Here is a 14,017-nt window from a genome sequence, read left to right on the forward strand (position 1 = left end):
TTAAGCAATTTTTATTCAGTTTCCATTCAAAGTTACTTTCCCCCAACTTTAACATGGTAAAATCCAACCAACAGGCCTTGTTGACAAAGTTTGACACAAATCAAAAGACATTTTTTTAAATCTGCATTAACTTACTTTAATTGAGCCTTTATTATATTTATTACTTACAACTGTATTTGGTTTACAGACAAATGAAAGCTACTCAGTAGCCGAGGGGATAATGATAATATACTTGGGGAGTTAATCAATATGATTAACCTGCAAACCAAAACACAACTATATACATATTAAGTACTTTTTATGCCAAAGAAGCAGAACATTCACTTCTTGGCATCTACAAACCGAGTCATCTTCAACTAGTAAAACTACAGTAAATTTTGATAAACTGAAACCTTATCATTACTTTTGTTGTACATTCAATGAATTACCAAGGTATGCCATGAACAGAAGCCACACATATGGCTTCTTTCCTATTATACTGTTTCAAACCTTTTTTTAAATTAACTATTGTTTTTGTCTTTCACTGTTTTTAACAACAAATAAGAGCAAAAACTTAAAAAAACCTTAATTAACTTGCTTGTCATATTTACTGGGATTGTTCTCAGCATACCCAGTATGCAAAAATGTTTGTTTGAATCTCTACTAGTAAATTATACAACCCTACAAAGAAACCTCACTTAGAAAAAACTTTAATAGAAAATTGTATAACTTGCTACTAAAATTGCAATTGGGGGGAAGGAATCGATACGATTCATAAAAAAGAGGCTTATACTACCACTTTTTCGCTTGATACAAGCTACTAGGAAAATCACCGAAGCAATACACGTTTGGGTTATCAACAAAAACAATGGGAAAACTATTGGATGAGCAAGCTGAAGTCAAGAGATCCAGCCATCTTTCCTTCCTCAACAGAGGTGGTCAGAAGCAGATCTTCGACTTCAGGAGACATCAGAGGTTCTCCACAGACAGAATCTTCCACAAAGTCTTCACATTTGTTCACCATTGGGTCATAGCCAAGGATCTTAGGGATGTCACACATGAACTGGTAGACATATCGCTTTCCGTGGACCTTCTCAATGATGTTCTTGCCATAGTAGTAGCGGAGACCACGGCTCAGCTTCTCATAGTTCATTGTGGGCTTGTTCTTTTTCTTTCCCCACATCTTGGCCACAATTGCAGGCTGCAGGATCTTAAATTCGTAGTCTTCTTCCTGGGTCCACTTCACCAGGTGCGAGGTTTCGCTGCCGATGATGAGCTCAAGAAGAAACTGCCATAACTGAATTGGGCCATCACCTGATTAAGCATACAGAAACAAACTCTTGAATAAAATATGCATATATTTGTGCAAATAGAGCCACAAAGGTAACTCAGTTATTCAGCTGATGGATTGCATATTGATAAAAAACAAAACAAAACGAAACTAAACCAAATCAAAGAAACAAGTTTCTGTTAACACCCACCTCGATACTTGACTGGTGGCTTAGGTCCACGCTTACTTCGCTTCTTTTTCTCAGGTACTTCTAAAAGAACAACAACACATGATTTAGCATTCTCATGACGAAAAAAAAAAGACCTAAAAATTGTCAAGAGCATTTCTTAAAGGAATGAAAATGATGCACTGAAGCAGTATCAATATTCACCTTCTTTGACCACAACTGGTGGAAGTTTCTCAGGTTCACTGTGAATTGATGCAGGGGAACCAGAAGAGCTCATTCTATCCAGAATTTCTGTGGTAAAAATAAATGAAGTGATTTAGATTGCTAAAAACATGTCAAGAAGAAAGCAATTTTATAGAAGCTAGCTTTCTCTTTACACCAACTCACCATCAAGGTCACTCAAATCCTCAGACACAAATCCCTCATCTGTGCTGTAGGTGTTGTAACTAGCTTCACTGATGCTAGGGCTGTGAGGTGGACTGGCTGATGAGTAGCTGCACTCTGATCCACATGGACTCGGAGATTTTGCCTCCATCTTCAAGAGCACTGGTGATGAAGGTGGCTGGTATGTTTCCTCAAGGGAGGGGTTGTATCCTTCATCCTGAAAATCTTCAAAGACTGACAAGTCTGGCATTTGGTTGGTATCAATATCTAGAAAAATAGAAAATAAATAATCAGCTTTGATAGGCCTTCCACCCTACAAAGAAACTGAGAGAAAATATAACTCCTAGCAAGCACGAGGGTACACAGATTGTTCGAAATCTCAAACCGACACTCACAAAGGTTTGCAAAATGACACTTGGTACTTGTAAATTGATTGACAAGTGTCTGTCATAAATTGTCATCATATCATTCTTGCAGCCAATCTGCATAATTGATATGCAAATTTCCTTATTGCGAAATAATTTCATGTGCCTTGAGGGCATTGAACCCACGCCTAACTGAAGACCCAATCAGATTGTGCAACGAGTTAGTTTCGCAACCAAAGTATGCAAAAATCCTATTACAACAGAAAGAGGGCAGAATAATGCTTTATCCCGACAGGAAATACAGAGAAGAAAATACGCATATACCTCGCATACCTCGCAGGGCGGCTTTGGCCAATTCGACATTAAAGGAGGCATCATTTGGTTCGCCGTTGAAAATATCAAGTTCGTCTTCTTCGTAGTCATAACCTGAAATAAAGGCAAGGAAGGTTTAAAAACAACATACAGTGGAAGCTGTAAAAAAAAGCATGCCATGATTGCTTTCAGTTTTGATGCTTTCTCAAAGAAAATTTTCGGATGTGTCGAGTGAAATTCTCGCTATAGCTCCCAACATAATAAGATCGATCTTTGGTACCTGGCATGGTTGAGGCGCAAATTTGTTGTTCGAGCAGCTGGCTCGGAGCGGCCATAAGGAGACGTTGTTCGAAGCCAGGGGCGGGAGTCGCTTGTGGGACGCCAGGCTGATTAGCGAGGAGCACGCTATACTGGTGGTTCCACTGATTTATTTCTGGATTTAACTGGTTCATCTGTAACGTTCCCAATAATTCGAACATCTAAAAGGAAACAAACAAACCATGAATATTCTGCTCTGAACGTGGGTGTTTGTTTGGGCAGATGCGAATCGGTGATGGAAATTGACAAAACTGACACTGCCTCTGTAATATGGTTTTGATGAAGATGCTAAATTGCACAGCTTCAATTGGGAATATTCTGAGGTGTGAAAACAATTATTTATAAACGCCTCTCGTGACAAATTTATCAGCGCAGAGTAAAAGCGAATCTAATTAATTTGGCGTCGATTGAAGATCTGTGGGTTGATTCTTACCTTAAGCTGGTCGAGTAGCGGCGTACTTGTGAGAATGTTTGCCATCTTTTCTGATCGATCGTTCTAGAAAGAAAAGAGAGGACTTTAAATTTCATAACATTCAAAACATAGTAAAACTCAACGTAAGCTACAAAGTGCGTGGTATCCGAGATGACACGCTTTCGAAAGAGGAAGTCGTAGGGTTGAATCCTAGAAAGCGCTGCTAAACAACGAAAAAACGTTGCAACATTCAGAAAAGGTTTCTTCACCCGTAAGCCAACATACCTTACACGTTTTGGTCGTGAAAAATCGGGAAAGAAAGCGTTTCTTGTAAACGTTTTTTTACGTTTCTAGATCACCGAGGCTGGAACCTTCTCGTTATTTCGAAGTGACAAGGTAAACTGAGTGAAATTGTGAAAATGCGAGGGTGTTATGCTGCCTTTGTCAGACACTACATGAGGGAATTTCCCTTGGCCAAAAATAGAAAAAATTCGGAATCGTGATTGGTCAGTTAAAGCAATACGTAGTGCAAGCCAATAGTGGGTCAATATTATTGACGTAATAGTGGGCGCGGAGGAAATACCTTTGTCAAACTGACTAATCAGAGACAGTATTTACTTCGGCTACTTAATCTGAGAGCACGTACATGCATATCTTTTGGGTAATGTGACTACCCAACCATATTTTCGCTTTCAACCTGATTGACAGTGCATGAGAAATGATGCCCTTTGAGCTCAATTTCTCAGAAAAGGCTAAGACCTGCATTTCAGCTCAATTAATTCTTGTCGTTCTAATTCTTCAAAAAAAAATGTATCGCGACTCACAAGGATCCTGCACGAATCGAATATTTCGGTTCACAAGAGTCACACCAAATAAAGTGCCGTGCAATACTCACTGAAACACAAATTTGGGGGAAAACACACGCTAAACACGTGGGAGGTGCAATTCATTTTCATCTGATTTGCAAATTGAAATAATGGCTTCGAAACACAGTTTGAAATCGCAGGTCTAGAAAATAAATTACGACAGAAGCATTTTGCCTAGGAAGGATTTTCAGAAGTTTTAACCTTTTTGCGCAAAAAATTTTCTTACCCGACGTCTTTTTCTAGGAACGACTAAATATAGCATTTTACTTCACAGAAACTCGAAACCGAAAATCAATTCTTGAAATATTCATAAAGGTGAAACAACTTCCTTTCCTAGAACACCGTGTACGTGATGTGAATTACAAACACCTTTACTCAGAAAGGGACAAAAAAACAAAAAAAACAAAAAGCTGTCAAACATATGTTGACCCTTGGGCCATTCGCTTATCCGAATTCGACCGATCCTCTGGGAGGGTGGGGGCACTTTGGTCGATGTGTAGTTTAGCTAAAGAATTGAAGAAATTGCTCATATTTAATCAGAATAAGACCATCTTATAACCCACAATTATATATGGATCGTTTTTGGAAAGAATTAAAATAAGATTATGGGATGCATATGTAGTTCAGACTCAGGGCTGTAGTGTGGGGGAGGGGAAGGAAGGGGGTCATTTCTCAGAGCGTGTTGTTTTGGTGTGTATGTTTCGCCCGCTTCTGTGAATCTTCAGTCTATTAGAAACAAGTATGTTTATTCATCCGTCCTCCTGGCTTCCTAAATTCACATACATGGCTTTAAAAAGGCTGAGCATGATTTTAGCTTATGCCTCAAGTTCTGTGCTTATTAAAACACGTGATAAAGCATCAAATTAAATTTTACTCTGAAATATTTACCTTCGGAGATAGAGAGATGGAAGTCTGATGTTTTCATGGCATCAAACACCTCATGGCTCCCTTACTAAGCCAGTAAATTCGAGATCTACACACGTTTTGAAAATTCGAAGCTTTAATTTCGAAGAACGACAAACGATAGCGCAGACCTCCCTCCTCCATGCCATGTGGTGTATAGTCTGTGACACGAGGGCTTCTGAATCTTATTCATATCCCGTCCCCCTCCCCCAGCTGACACGAGGGGGTCCCCACCAAAACGAAGAACACTCGTTCAATCTTTTCGATATTTTACCTGTTTAATGGCTTACAATGTATTATTGCCTCTCATAGACCTTCGAATTCCGCGCCCAATGCTCTTCCACTGAGCTAGTGCCAGGTCCCTATATGTAGGTTTTAACAAGACAAGCGTTCTAAACACGGCTAAGATGATCGTTGTCGAAAGCATCGTTTGGGTTAATAGAGTACGAAAGATAGTCAATTGTAAACACGGTCCTGGAAAGAAAACTGTAATTTCTCTTTTTGTTGCAGGCGTGAGCCCAAAAAAAACCTGAATCCTTTTTTTTTTAAACATTGAACCTAACACCTCTGATTTCCGCGCTTTTCATTCGACAAAAAATGCCGAATTCTTACAAGCCATAGAGAAGAAGCAAATGGTTTATGAATAGATAAGCGCTATTCTTAGCTGGTCAAGATTCAACAAGCTCATAAGTAATCGAAAGGTTTTGCTATATAAAGAGCATTGTGGATAACCTTTAAAATGTTATTCTATATCAAGTTTGAATTGGTTCTTGAAGACTGAAAAGTTCTCCCATCTTCAAATTTCCCTTTATTATAAGAGTGTATCCCAGGCGGGGGTGGTGGGGTTTTGGGGGTTACAGTACGAATAACAGGGGTTTTCGAAGGTGCTCGAGATTGTGGATTAAATTCACGGGGGATACTTCCGCTATTAATTGTCCTAACAAAAAGTGCCATCATATTCAGTAGTCAAGTTCTCAATCTGTGCTCGCGAAATCACTATCACTCTCCCCACTCCCGTACACATACGGAGAGCAGTTTTGTCCTCTCCTCAGGTTTCTCTCTTTTTAATCCGGTTCGATTTGCATGCCAAGACCTGGACTAGAGAGAGAGAGAGAGGGCGCGCAAAAAATGGCGTTCGCAAAATAAGGGGCCCGGCGCGGAGAAAGATGCAAAATGTTGCCGTTTGGGAGTGCCGCAAGCGAGCGCTGCGTCTGCACCCGTCTCAAATTTCTGGCGTTCGTTTTTTTTCCTGTCTCCCCAAACTGATAGCCTAGAAGAGGCTGTTACACGCCTATAAAAGTGGAGCAAGGTTTTCTCGAAAACAAGGCCGATCAAAATATCATACCTACACTCAATACCAATTCATTTTGGGATCAGTTTTATCGAAAAAACTATTTAATGACTGTAAATGAAATGTATGAAAAAAATCATTTATGTGAACTGCGGACAAAGAACTCTTCGATACCGGTGCAGAGGTCATGGGTTTAAATTCCGTACAGATCTGAATTTTTTTAAGGCCTTATTTTCACTGCTGCTTAAGTAGTGTTCATTGCTAAGAAATCTTTTCCATATTCACAAAAGGTATTTTTAATTTGCGCGCCTCTCCAACAACTATTGTGCCAGGCTTGTCCCAATTCATCTGAAATGTCATTGGGAAGGTGAAAACGCGTAGGATTAACATTTCAGGAGACGTTCACGAAAATAAATATTCTGAGATTAGGTTTTCTGACTAGAAACATTCTAAGAGGGGGGTATATGGTTTATGCGTGACACATTACTAAGCCCAAATTTAATGCGTGACGCGTAAATTTTACAGAAAGGTAAATTTGAAGTTTTCCTTTTTAATTCGTGATGCGTGAAGTACTGTTTGAGGCATACGTCGTGTGAACTTTTCTTAAATTCGTGCGTTTTCATTTCACAGTTACAGCAACAGAATGAGAATAACAAAGTGTGTAATGAGGGTAGATATTACGGACTTAGAGATTAGAGAAACATGACCATCAGCCGAAAGACTCTAAGTGACCAATAATACCCTATTGATATGGAAGAGGACGTGTACATGAATTAGTATCAGAAGGCTAGACACAGCAGAGTCCTAAATTCCAATTGTAGAGTGAAAAAAATAGTCAAATGAAAGAACGAGCGAATGAATGAATGGATGGGATGGATGAGTCAGCGAATGAATATATGAACCAAAAAATAAATGAATTGGGAAATCAATAAATGAGCTAATCAATAAATCAGTGGATTAGCCATAAATGCATGAGCAAACGAATGAATTAATGAAAACCCGGATGAACGAATGAATGGAAGAACGGAAGTAATTTCTGCTTATTAAAGAGCACATGAGTTCGCTAATTTTTTGCCTTCCATCCATTATTCTACTGTTCATCGACAAAAGATATGTTTCCTTTTATTTTTTTGCCGTTCGCCTTCGGTTATAAAAGATACATGTGTTTCTTTGTTTGTTTGTTTTCTGGCTGAGAGCTGGTGCAAGAATTGTTTTTACTAGCATCAAAATTTACTTTGGTTATCATGTATTTTTTCTCGTGGTTCTTCTTCACAGCCCTCCCACGAATTTCTTTCTTATATTTTTGTGACCTTTTTGCTTTAGAGGATCACGCCACCGTTATGCTGAGCTGGACCCCAATCCTAAAAGAGAAACACACAATGGCCTTTTAGGGAAACAAAATGAACCGCTTGTCACGCCAAGAAGCTTTTGTCTTCGTCATGAGCTAAAATTAGTCACAGTGTGCGTGCATATATGCAATTGCTCAAGGACACCAACAGGCTACTTTGCATAAGTTTGACATTCACGCCATGTCATGAATGCGTGATACTAAAAATGTAAATTGTCATCATTCCGATTTGGTTTCAAGGAGCATGGATTCCGTACTTATTTCGTTTAAGTTGTGCAAGTTTCTAATCCCAGTCATCTGAGATTTGAAAGAATTTACGTTCTCCTAGCAACTTGTGCAGCGTTGACAACTGAGATTGTAGAATAACTTGGATATAGGGTCAGTTTACATGACAAGATATTGCGCAATCGACATATGAATAATCAACGCAAAACAAAATTTCTTGAGCAAATTCAGCTCTTGCTTTCCCTTTGATAGATAAACTGCAAAGTGTCCATAAAATCCACGAATATGGGCGGCAAAGAGAGAGCAAAAAAGAAGTAAATAATTGAGTGAAGATACGAAATAAAATTTATCATCCCCCAGGCTATTAGACTTTTCGTATTCTTGCCGTTCCAGTTCGACTTCAAAGTACATAAACCTGGAAAGAGTCGAGATGAATGGTAATGACATGTAGTTATCGTCAATAGCGTTCTATTAGATGAAACATACCATTCTTGAAATTTCAATGGCCGTTGACGTGCGATTTTCACATAATACAGCAATTAAGTTATTGCTAAAGTCTTGTTACGCCCAAGCTTACAAATGACGTCAGTCAAGATTTGTCACGTGCTCCTCAATTACCACATTTATAAAAACAATTATTCACACGATGTGGAGTTTAGTTCGTTTATTGTGTTTGAGTGTAACACTCGGAATCGCCGGTATTTTTGCTGGTAAAGTCTACCAGCGTTCGAAGCTCTTACTTAGAGAAAGATGAATGTGTTCAACCCAAATCGAAACATCCAGTTAACCAGGGTAAGTCTTCGAGCACGGTGTAGTCATCGATACCAGTGTCAGCGCCGAACAAAAACCAGTTAACAAATTTGAGACCAGTAATAGGAAATAATTACATTAAGAATCTTTTTTTCCGCATTGGTTTGTTTACTCTGAATTTTTTAAGAGATCTTTAAATCATATGAACGACCACAGAACTAAATTTTCGATTAAATCAGCAAAGATTGATACTACAATGTTCATAATTGTTACAGGTTTTCTCGTAAAATTAACTTTACAGAGGAACTAAATGGCGTGAACTCGACAGTGTATTTCAGTTAAAGACGTAGGTGTTGTTGTCTCTCCTTAGATAAAGAATTTTCTACTGGACAACGTTGGATATCAAGAATTTCTATCGCCTGGTGCAACTGTAGTGAATCCGGTGCAGCCTTCTCGCATCGATTCCCTAACGATGGGCTCCTCACAAATAGCTCCACGGAAAAGACTGCCAGACTGTCCTCAAGAAGGTAAGATATTTAGGTTTATTTTACAATTTATTTGTTATTGTTGTGTTGGCTTTTTCTTTTTCCTTTTTTCTTCAATACAAATTTTGGATTCTTGGTATCTTCGCGTGACCGTCGTTGGATAGATTCGGTCTTCGAGAAAAAGTCACGCGACATTTTCAAGAAACTGTCAAATTGTCCTGATTCGCTTGAATTAAATTTTTTCAGAGTGCTAGGGGAATCACTTATGAGAGCCAAAAAATCATTTTCTATATCTATTTATGGGCTTATCCAGTACAAAGTAACATCAGTCGAGTGTGAAAGTAATGACATCATGATATTGTAAATAAATAAAGAGGCGGAAACTGCGGTCAATCGATGAAATGCGTAATTATACAGAAAATATTCTATGACACCGGTAATCATTCGTCTAAATAGTGGAAGTCTAAAATGATAAGGTTGTGTGATGAATGTATGATTATTTTCAGGATATCGAGCCTTCTTTTGTATTAAGTCTAGTGTAAATTATGTTGCGCAATTTTCACGCGATTTATTTGCATCATCGCACCTTCCCTTGATGCTTTTGTGATGAAGATTTGTTATTTCCTGAATATTGCGAAACGAATGTTTAGACAAGAAGAAACATCCTGCTGATAAATTGACGTACGTATCAAATGTCTGCATGATTTAAATCGGCCAAAAATTGTAAAAATTCCTACAAAAGGTCACAGGTTCGGCGATCGCTTGAAGCAAGAGTTGGAATATAAACAGTAAAAAAAAATTGTCACAATATTTCAAATTATGCAACATTTACCCGGTAACATGCGTAATCTTCCAATTTATTTTGATGTTATATTCCTTAAGAATTTTCAGAGGGAGCCCTGTTCTTTCAGTAACAAAATTAAAAAAAAAAGGACATCTGTAAGATTTCCGAGTAGCCTATCCCCCATATCTATGTACCTGTGAACTGAGCTTTTCATTACATTGCTCTTCATTTCAGAAAATACAGAAAATCGGGCAGCAAGCAACAAGCATCGAGCAAGAAAAAGAAATCGAGGTCCAAAACCAAAGAAAATGTACGACGGTAAGTTGACATTTTAAAACTTTTGCCTGAGCTAAGGTCTTACCAGGTGAGATGTCAACATTCCCTCACTTGAACAGATCGGTAAAACAACGAAATACAACCTCACAAAAATTTTGTTATTTGGATAGTGATGTAAAATGCCAACTAATTCCGAAGTAGAAAGACACGCGTATAAGATGTGATATGATTCTGACGGTTTCGCGACCGAATGTTTGCACTCAGGAGTATTGATATCCGTCAAGGAAACGATGCTCTAGTGAAAGGGAGGGAGGGGGCGGCGAGAAACTTGTTTTGAACTACCATTCCCTTAAGGAGGAGAAGTGATTAACACCCGCTCATGGAAGTCCAAACGTTATGGTCAGCGATTGAGGATCCTACATGTTCCCAAGGTTAGGTTATCTTTCTGTGGGCCTCGTTAAGAATCCTTTATTCTTTCCTCAGGCAATGGACCAATTCAGCTGTGGCAACTAATTTTGTCAGAGCTCGTTTCTTCATCGTCAGAGCCTCTTGTGGAATGGACTAAGAAAGACAAATACGAATTTCGCATTTTGCAGCCTGATAAACTGGCGGCCCTATGGGGAGAGCAGAAGAAAAAGACCAATATGAATTTTGCAAAGCTTGCGAGAGGTTTGCGGTATTACTATGGAAAGTCCATTTTGGAAAAGGTTCGTGGCCAGCAGTTTACCTATCAGTTTGTTATGGACATCGATGCAATTCTCGCGAACGATTCTGATGGCGAAGCTTCCGACGGTGGAGGCAGGAGCACGCCTGATGTTTTTTGTGAAGCACCGAGAACTCTGGAACAAAGGGAGGGGTATGGGGAAACAGAGACACAACTCACTAGTACAAGGGTGGGTGGATATGTGGGTGTATGGGGGGACTTTGGATGCCCCATGGAGGCATCGAGGGACACTGGGGGTGCTGAACAGGGTGTTATTGACATAGAGGGGATAGTGCAGAATGCAGGAGAGACATTTGGCTGCAAGGGGGAGAGTTCAAGGCTCCCTATGGGGATATCAAGGGATACTGAGGGAGGAAAAGAGGTTGCTATAGGCACTAAGGGGGTAGAATGGAACTTAGGGGAAGCTTTTAGGGGAACAGGAGAGGGAAAGGTGAGAAAATCGTGGGGCCAAGAGAATACAGGGATGGGATGTGATACCACAGATAAAGATTTTGGAATTGTGCCTGGAGGACTTGAAAGCCTCCCTGGTGGGTGTGGGGTCATTAAGGGAGAGCTAGGGGAGATAAAGTCATTCGATTTAAGTGATCTTATTGAATCCAATGACACAAGTAGCTTCTATGAAGCACTATAAGTATGTCTTGTATCAAGCATAAATTACTTTTTGTTTTTGCTTACCTCTTGTTTCAAGAGACTTTTTAATGTCTAAATTATTGACATGTGTCTTAGGTTAACTCTTAAAGAGTAGTATTCATTGCAATTCTCATATTACCAGAAGCAATATTTAAAATGATCTCAATTTTAAGAAATGTTATTTCAGTGTTCCAGGAACATATGTTTTCTACAGCAATGAAGTTTGAAAATTAATACTGACAAACCCAGTTTGTCTTATGTTTTAACATTGGATAGATCTCTTTAGCTTTCAATCTGTTTCTTTGTAAATAGCTTGTTAAATTCAAGCAAGGAAACAAAATCTACCGTTTAGTGCCATTACAAAGTCTTTCTATTGTACATTTGAATTTTACCTGAATATTTTATATTCTATTTATAAATATGTACATGTATATTTTATTTATATTGCTATGATGTGATAGGGTTTTGAATTTTGTGTATCATGTCAAATTCTACTTAATCATTGACTGCAAAAAGGAAACTTAAGTAGAAGAAAAAAAAAATGATTTTTTTGTATGGGTCTCATTAAAAACAGCTAAACAAGTTTGAAATCTGTGATTAGGAATCATAAATCTTTGTTAGCTTTCTCTCCTGTTTTAGGTGATCCAGGCATAAATTTTAATACATTTGGCATTATGTGTCAGAGTTTATTCAATCTAAATCAAGTGTTTCCATAAAAATTTTACATATGTACAATAATTTTATTTAGTGACACATAGAATGCATGCTTATTATAAATGGAAAAGGATACAATTAAATGAATTTTTATTTGTTACTGGTGTATGTTGTTTTTATACTCATTATGTTCTCATTTATGGGAACATTTCCTCACCAAGACCAATTAAAAAAAAATAAATAAAATTCAGGTTGTTACTTCTTGCATGCATAGATGAAGGCATCACGGTGTTGCGGACGGGGGGAGGTGCTAAGGCCAAGAGGGTTAACCCTTCAACTCCCAGAAGTGACCAACATGTAACTTCTCCCTGTGATGTCCTTATGTTTTCTAGCAAACAGTTAACGAGAATACTCAAACTTATCAGGAAGAAGTTTTAATCTTGATCTTACACCAAATTCTTATAACTAATTTACAAGGAATTGTGTAGCAGCAAGAGGAGAGAATTGACAAACAGATCTAGGGAGTTAAAAGGTCAATGCCAGTGTTCAAGCAACAGTCAAAAGGAAGGAGAGGAAAGGGAGAGGGTCTTCCTCACCTCATCTCCCAATTAGAGTAAGACTGGACTGCCATCCAGTCTTACTCTAATTCAAACATGGCCGGTGAACTGAACAATTGCGAGCTTGTATTGTTAACTTCCTTTAATGAGACACCTGCACTGTAGGCTAGTGATCATCTATCCAGTTTGTCCCTTTACCACATATGATGCTCAAGATTGCTGTTCAGAGAACTTTTTCCAGTAGGGATAATTTTCGAATCTTATGCTACTAGAATAAGTGAACTGCAGAACAATTATTATCTTTTTGATTTTCAAATATACCATTCATTTCTCACTGTAATCAGTGCTCCAGTTGTGTAGTGAAGAGACTTCTGGTGAATTTTTTTGGTTTACTAGTGTCCTGCCTTCCCTTTGGGGATGTTGGAGCGCTTTACTTAATGCAGTTGAGGGGATCTTTTCAATCATTTGCAACTCAGAGCCCTTAGAGAGGAGAAATAAAACTACTTCAATTCCACCAAAACCACCAAACTGCATGCAAAATTGATACAGAATTTATTGCTGAAAGAAAAAGAATTGTTCTCAGCCTGTTTGGTCAAGTTACAAAAACATTTTAATTTGGTCAAGTGTTTTGACTTGAAGCCTCCTTATAATTAGAGACATAATTGTGCTTACATGACACACTTAATGAATGCATGTCTATCAAAACATCTTCATCCACTGTACAATGTAAATAATCAATTAACTGTAACATTGTGTTTAAACCCTACTTTGAAGGACATGAACAAGAAATGATTTGATAAACTAAATCACAACTTCCACCAGTTTCTAAGTGATACACATATTTAATAATCTCCAAGTTGTGATAATGAGCCACCCTCTAAAAGTATGAATTGCTTAAGGTTTCTAAAATTTATAGCTCTAAGATCAACAGCAAGGCTTAGGTTTGAACATGAATGGTATCACAACAATCATTGCCTGGATAATTCTGGCAATTCTCAGTGGAATGGTTGATTATGCATTTTTTTTTTTTTGGGGGGGGGGGGGGGGGATAAACTACAACACGACTATCAAATCAGGTTTTCACAAATGGTTGCCACCATCACAATTGTTTTTCTTTAAGCATCCACTGATATGCTGAGCTGGCACTTCTTTTGCAGCAGAAGTTTCAACAAGAGCCAACATGTTAACAACTGGCGAAATTTGCCATACACGTCAAGTGAAATTGATAATTCATGTTCAAGTTTGTTCATGTATATAACCTGTGAACTGTCTCTGAAACAGCTTGCTCCTATTGTTC

General features: G+C 38.3%; 2 protein-coding genes and 1 long non-coding RNA gene across 4 annotated transcripts; 1 reads left to right on the forward strand and 2 right to left on the reverse strand.

Annotated features, from left to right (window-relative positions):
• Positions 1–110: 110 nt before the first annotated feature.
• Positions 111–3,630, reverse strand: LOC113680829 (uncharacterized). Of its 2 annotated transcripts, none has more exons than XM_027197882.2 (8): positions 3,513–3,630; positions 3,249–3,311; positions 2,778–2,976; positions 2,519–2,611; positions 1,824–2,087; positions 1,641–1,727; positions 1,461–1,520; positions 111–1,293 (listed from the first exon to the last, which is right to left on the reverse strand). In XM_027197882.2, exons 2-8 carry the CDS (start codon positions 3,291–3,293, stop codon positions 857–859), a joined length of 1,185 nt encoding a protein of 394 aa, XP_027053683.2. In that variant the 5' UTR covers positions 3,294–3,311; positions 3,513–3,630; the 3' UTR covers positions 111–856. The 2 variants fall into 2 exon arrangements, with proteins under 2 accessions (XP_027053683.2, XP_027053682.2); XM_027197881.2 differs by having other exon boundaries at positions 2,510–2,611.
• A 1,623-nt stretch (positions 3,631–5,253) lies between these two features.
• On the reverse strand, positions 5,254–8,449 carry LOC113680835 (uncharacterized). The gene is made up of 2 exons (XR_003447125.2): positions 8,347–8,449; positions 5,254–7,648 (listed from the first exon to the last, which is right to left on the reverse strand). It is a non-coding gene; the product is annotated as an uncharacterized LOC113680835 (long non-coding RNA).
• Positions 8,450–8,517: 68 nt separating this feature from the next.
• On the forward strand, positions 8,518–12,409 carry LOC113680833 (uncharacterized). The gene is made up of 4 exons (XM_027197886.2): positions 8,518–8,652; positions 8,981–9,137; positions 10,114–10,197; positions 10,639–12,409. Exons 1-4 carry the CDS (start codon positions 8,611–8,613, stop codon positions 11,508–11,510), a joined length of 1,155 nt encoding a protein of 384 aa, XP_027053687.2. The 5' UTR covers positions 8,518–8,610; the 3' UTR covers positions 11,511–12,409.
• Positions 12,410–14,017: the final 1,608 nt, after the last annotated feature.

This window comes from Pocillopora damicornis, chromosome 6 (genome assembly GCF_964200805.1).
Source record: "Pocillopora damicornis chromosome 6, jaPocDami1.2, whole genome shotgun sequence".
Lineage (NCBI taxonomy): Eukaryota > Metazoa > Cnidaria > Anthozoa > Scleractinia > Pocilloporidae > Pocillopora > Pocillopora damicornis.

Coding starts and splice junctions, on each gene's coding strand:
- LOC113680829 (XM_027197881.2), bottom strand. CDS start 3,293: ATGGCAAACATTCTCACAAGTACGCCGCTACTCGACCAGCTTAAG. Junction 2,977..3,248: donor CGCTACTCGACCAGCTTAAG/GTAAGAATCAAC, acceptor GTTTCCTTTTAG/ATGTTCGAATTATTGGGAAC. Junction 1,294..1,460: donor GCCACCAGTCAAGTATCGAG/GTGGGTGTTAAC, acceptor ATGCTTAATCAG/GTGATGGCCCAATTCAGTTA.
- LOC113680833 (XM_027197886.2), top strand. CDS start 8,611: ATGAATGTGTTCAACCCAAATCGAAACATCCAGTTAACCAGG. Junction 8,653..8,980: donor GAAACATCCAGTTAACCAGG/GTAAGTCTTCGA, acceptor GTCTCTCCTTAG/ATAAAGAATTTTCTACTGGA. Junction 10,198..10,638: donor ACCAAAGAAAATGTACGACG/GTAAGTTGACAT, acceptor TTCTTTCCTCAG/GCAATGGACCAATTCAGCTG.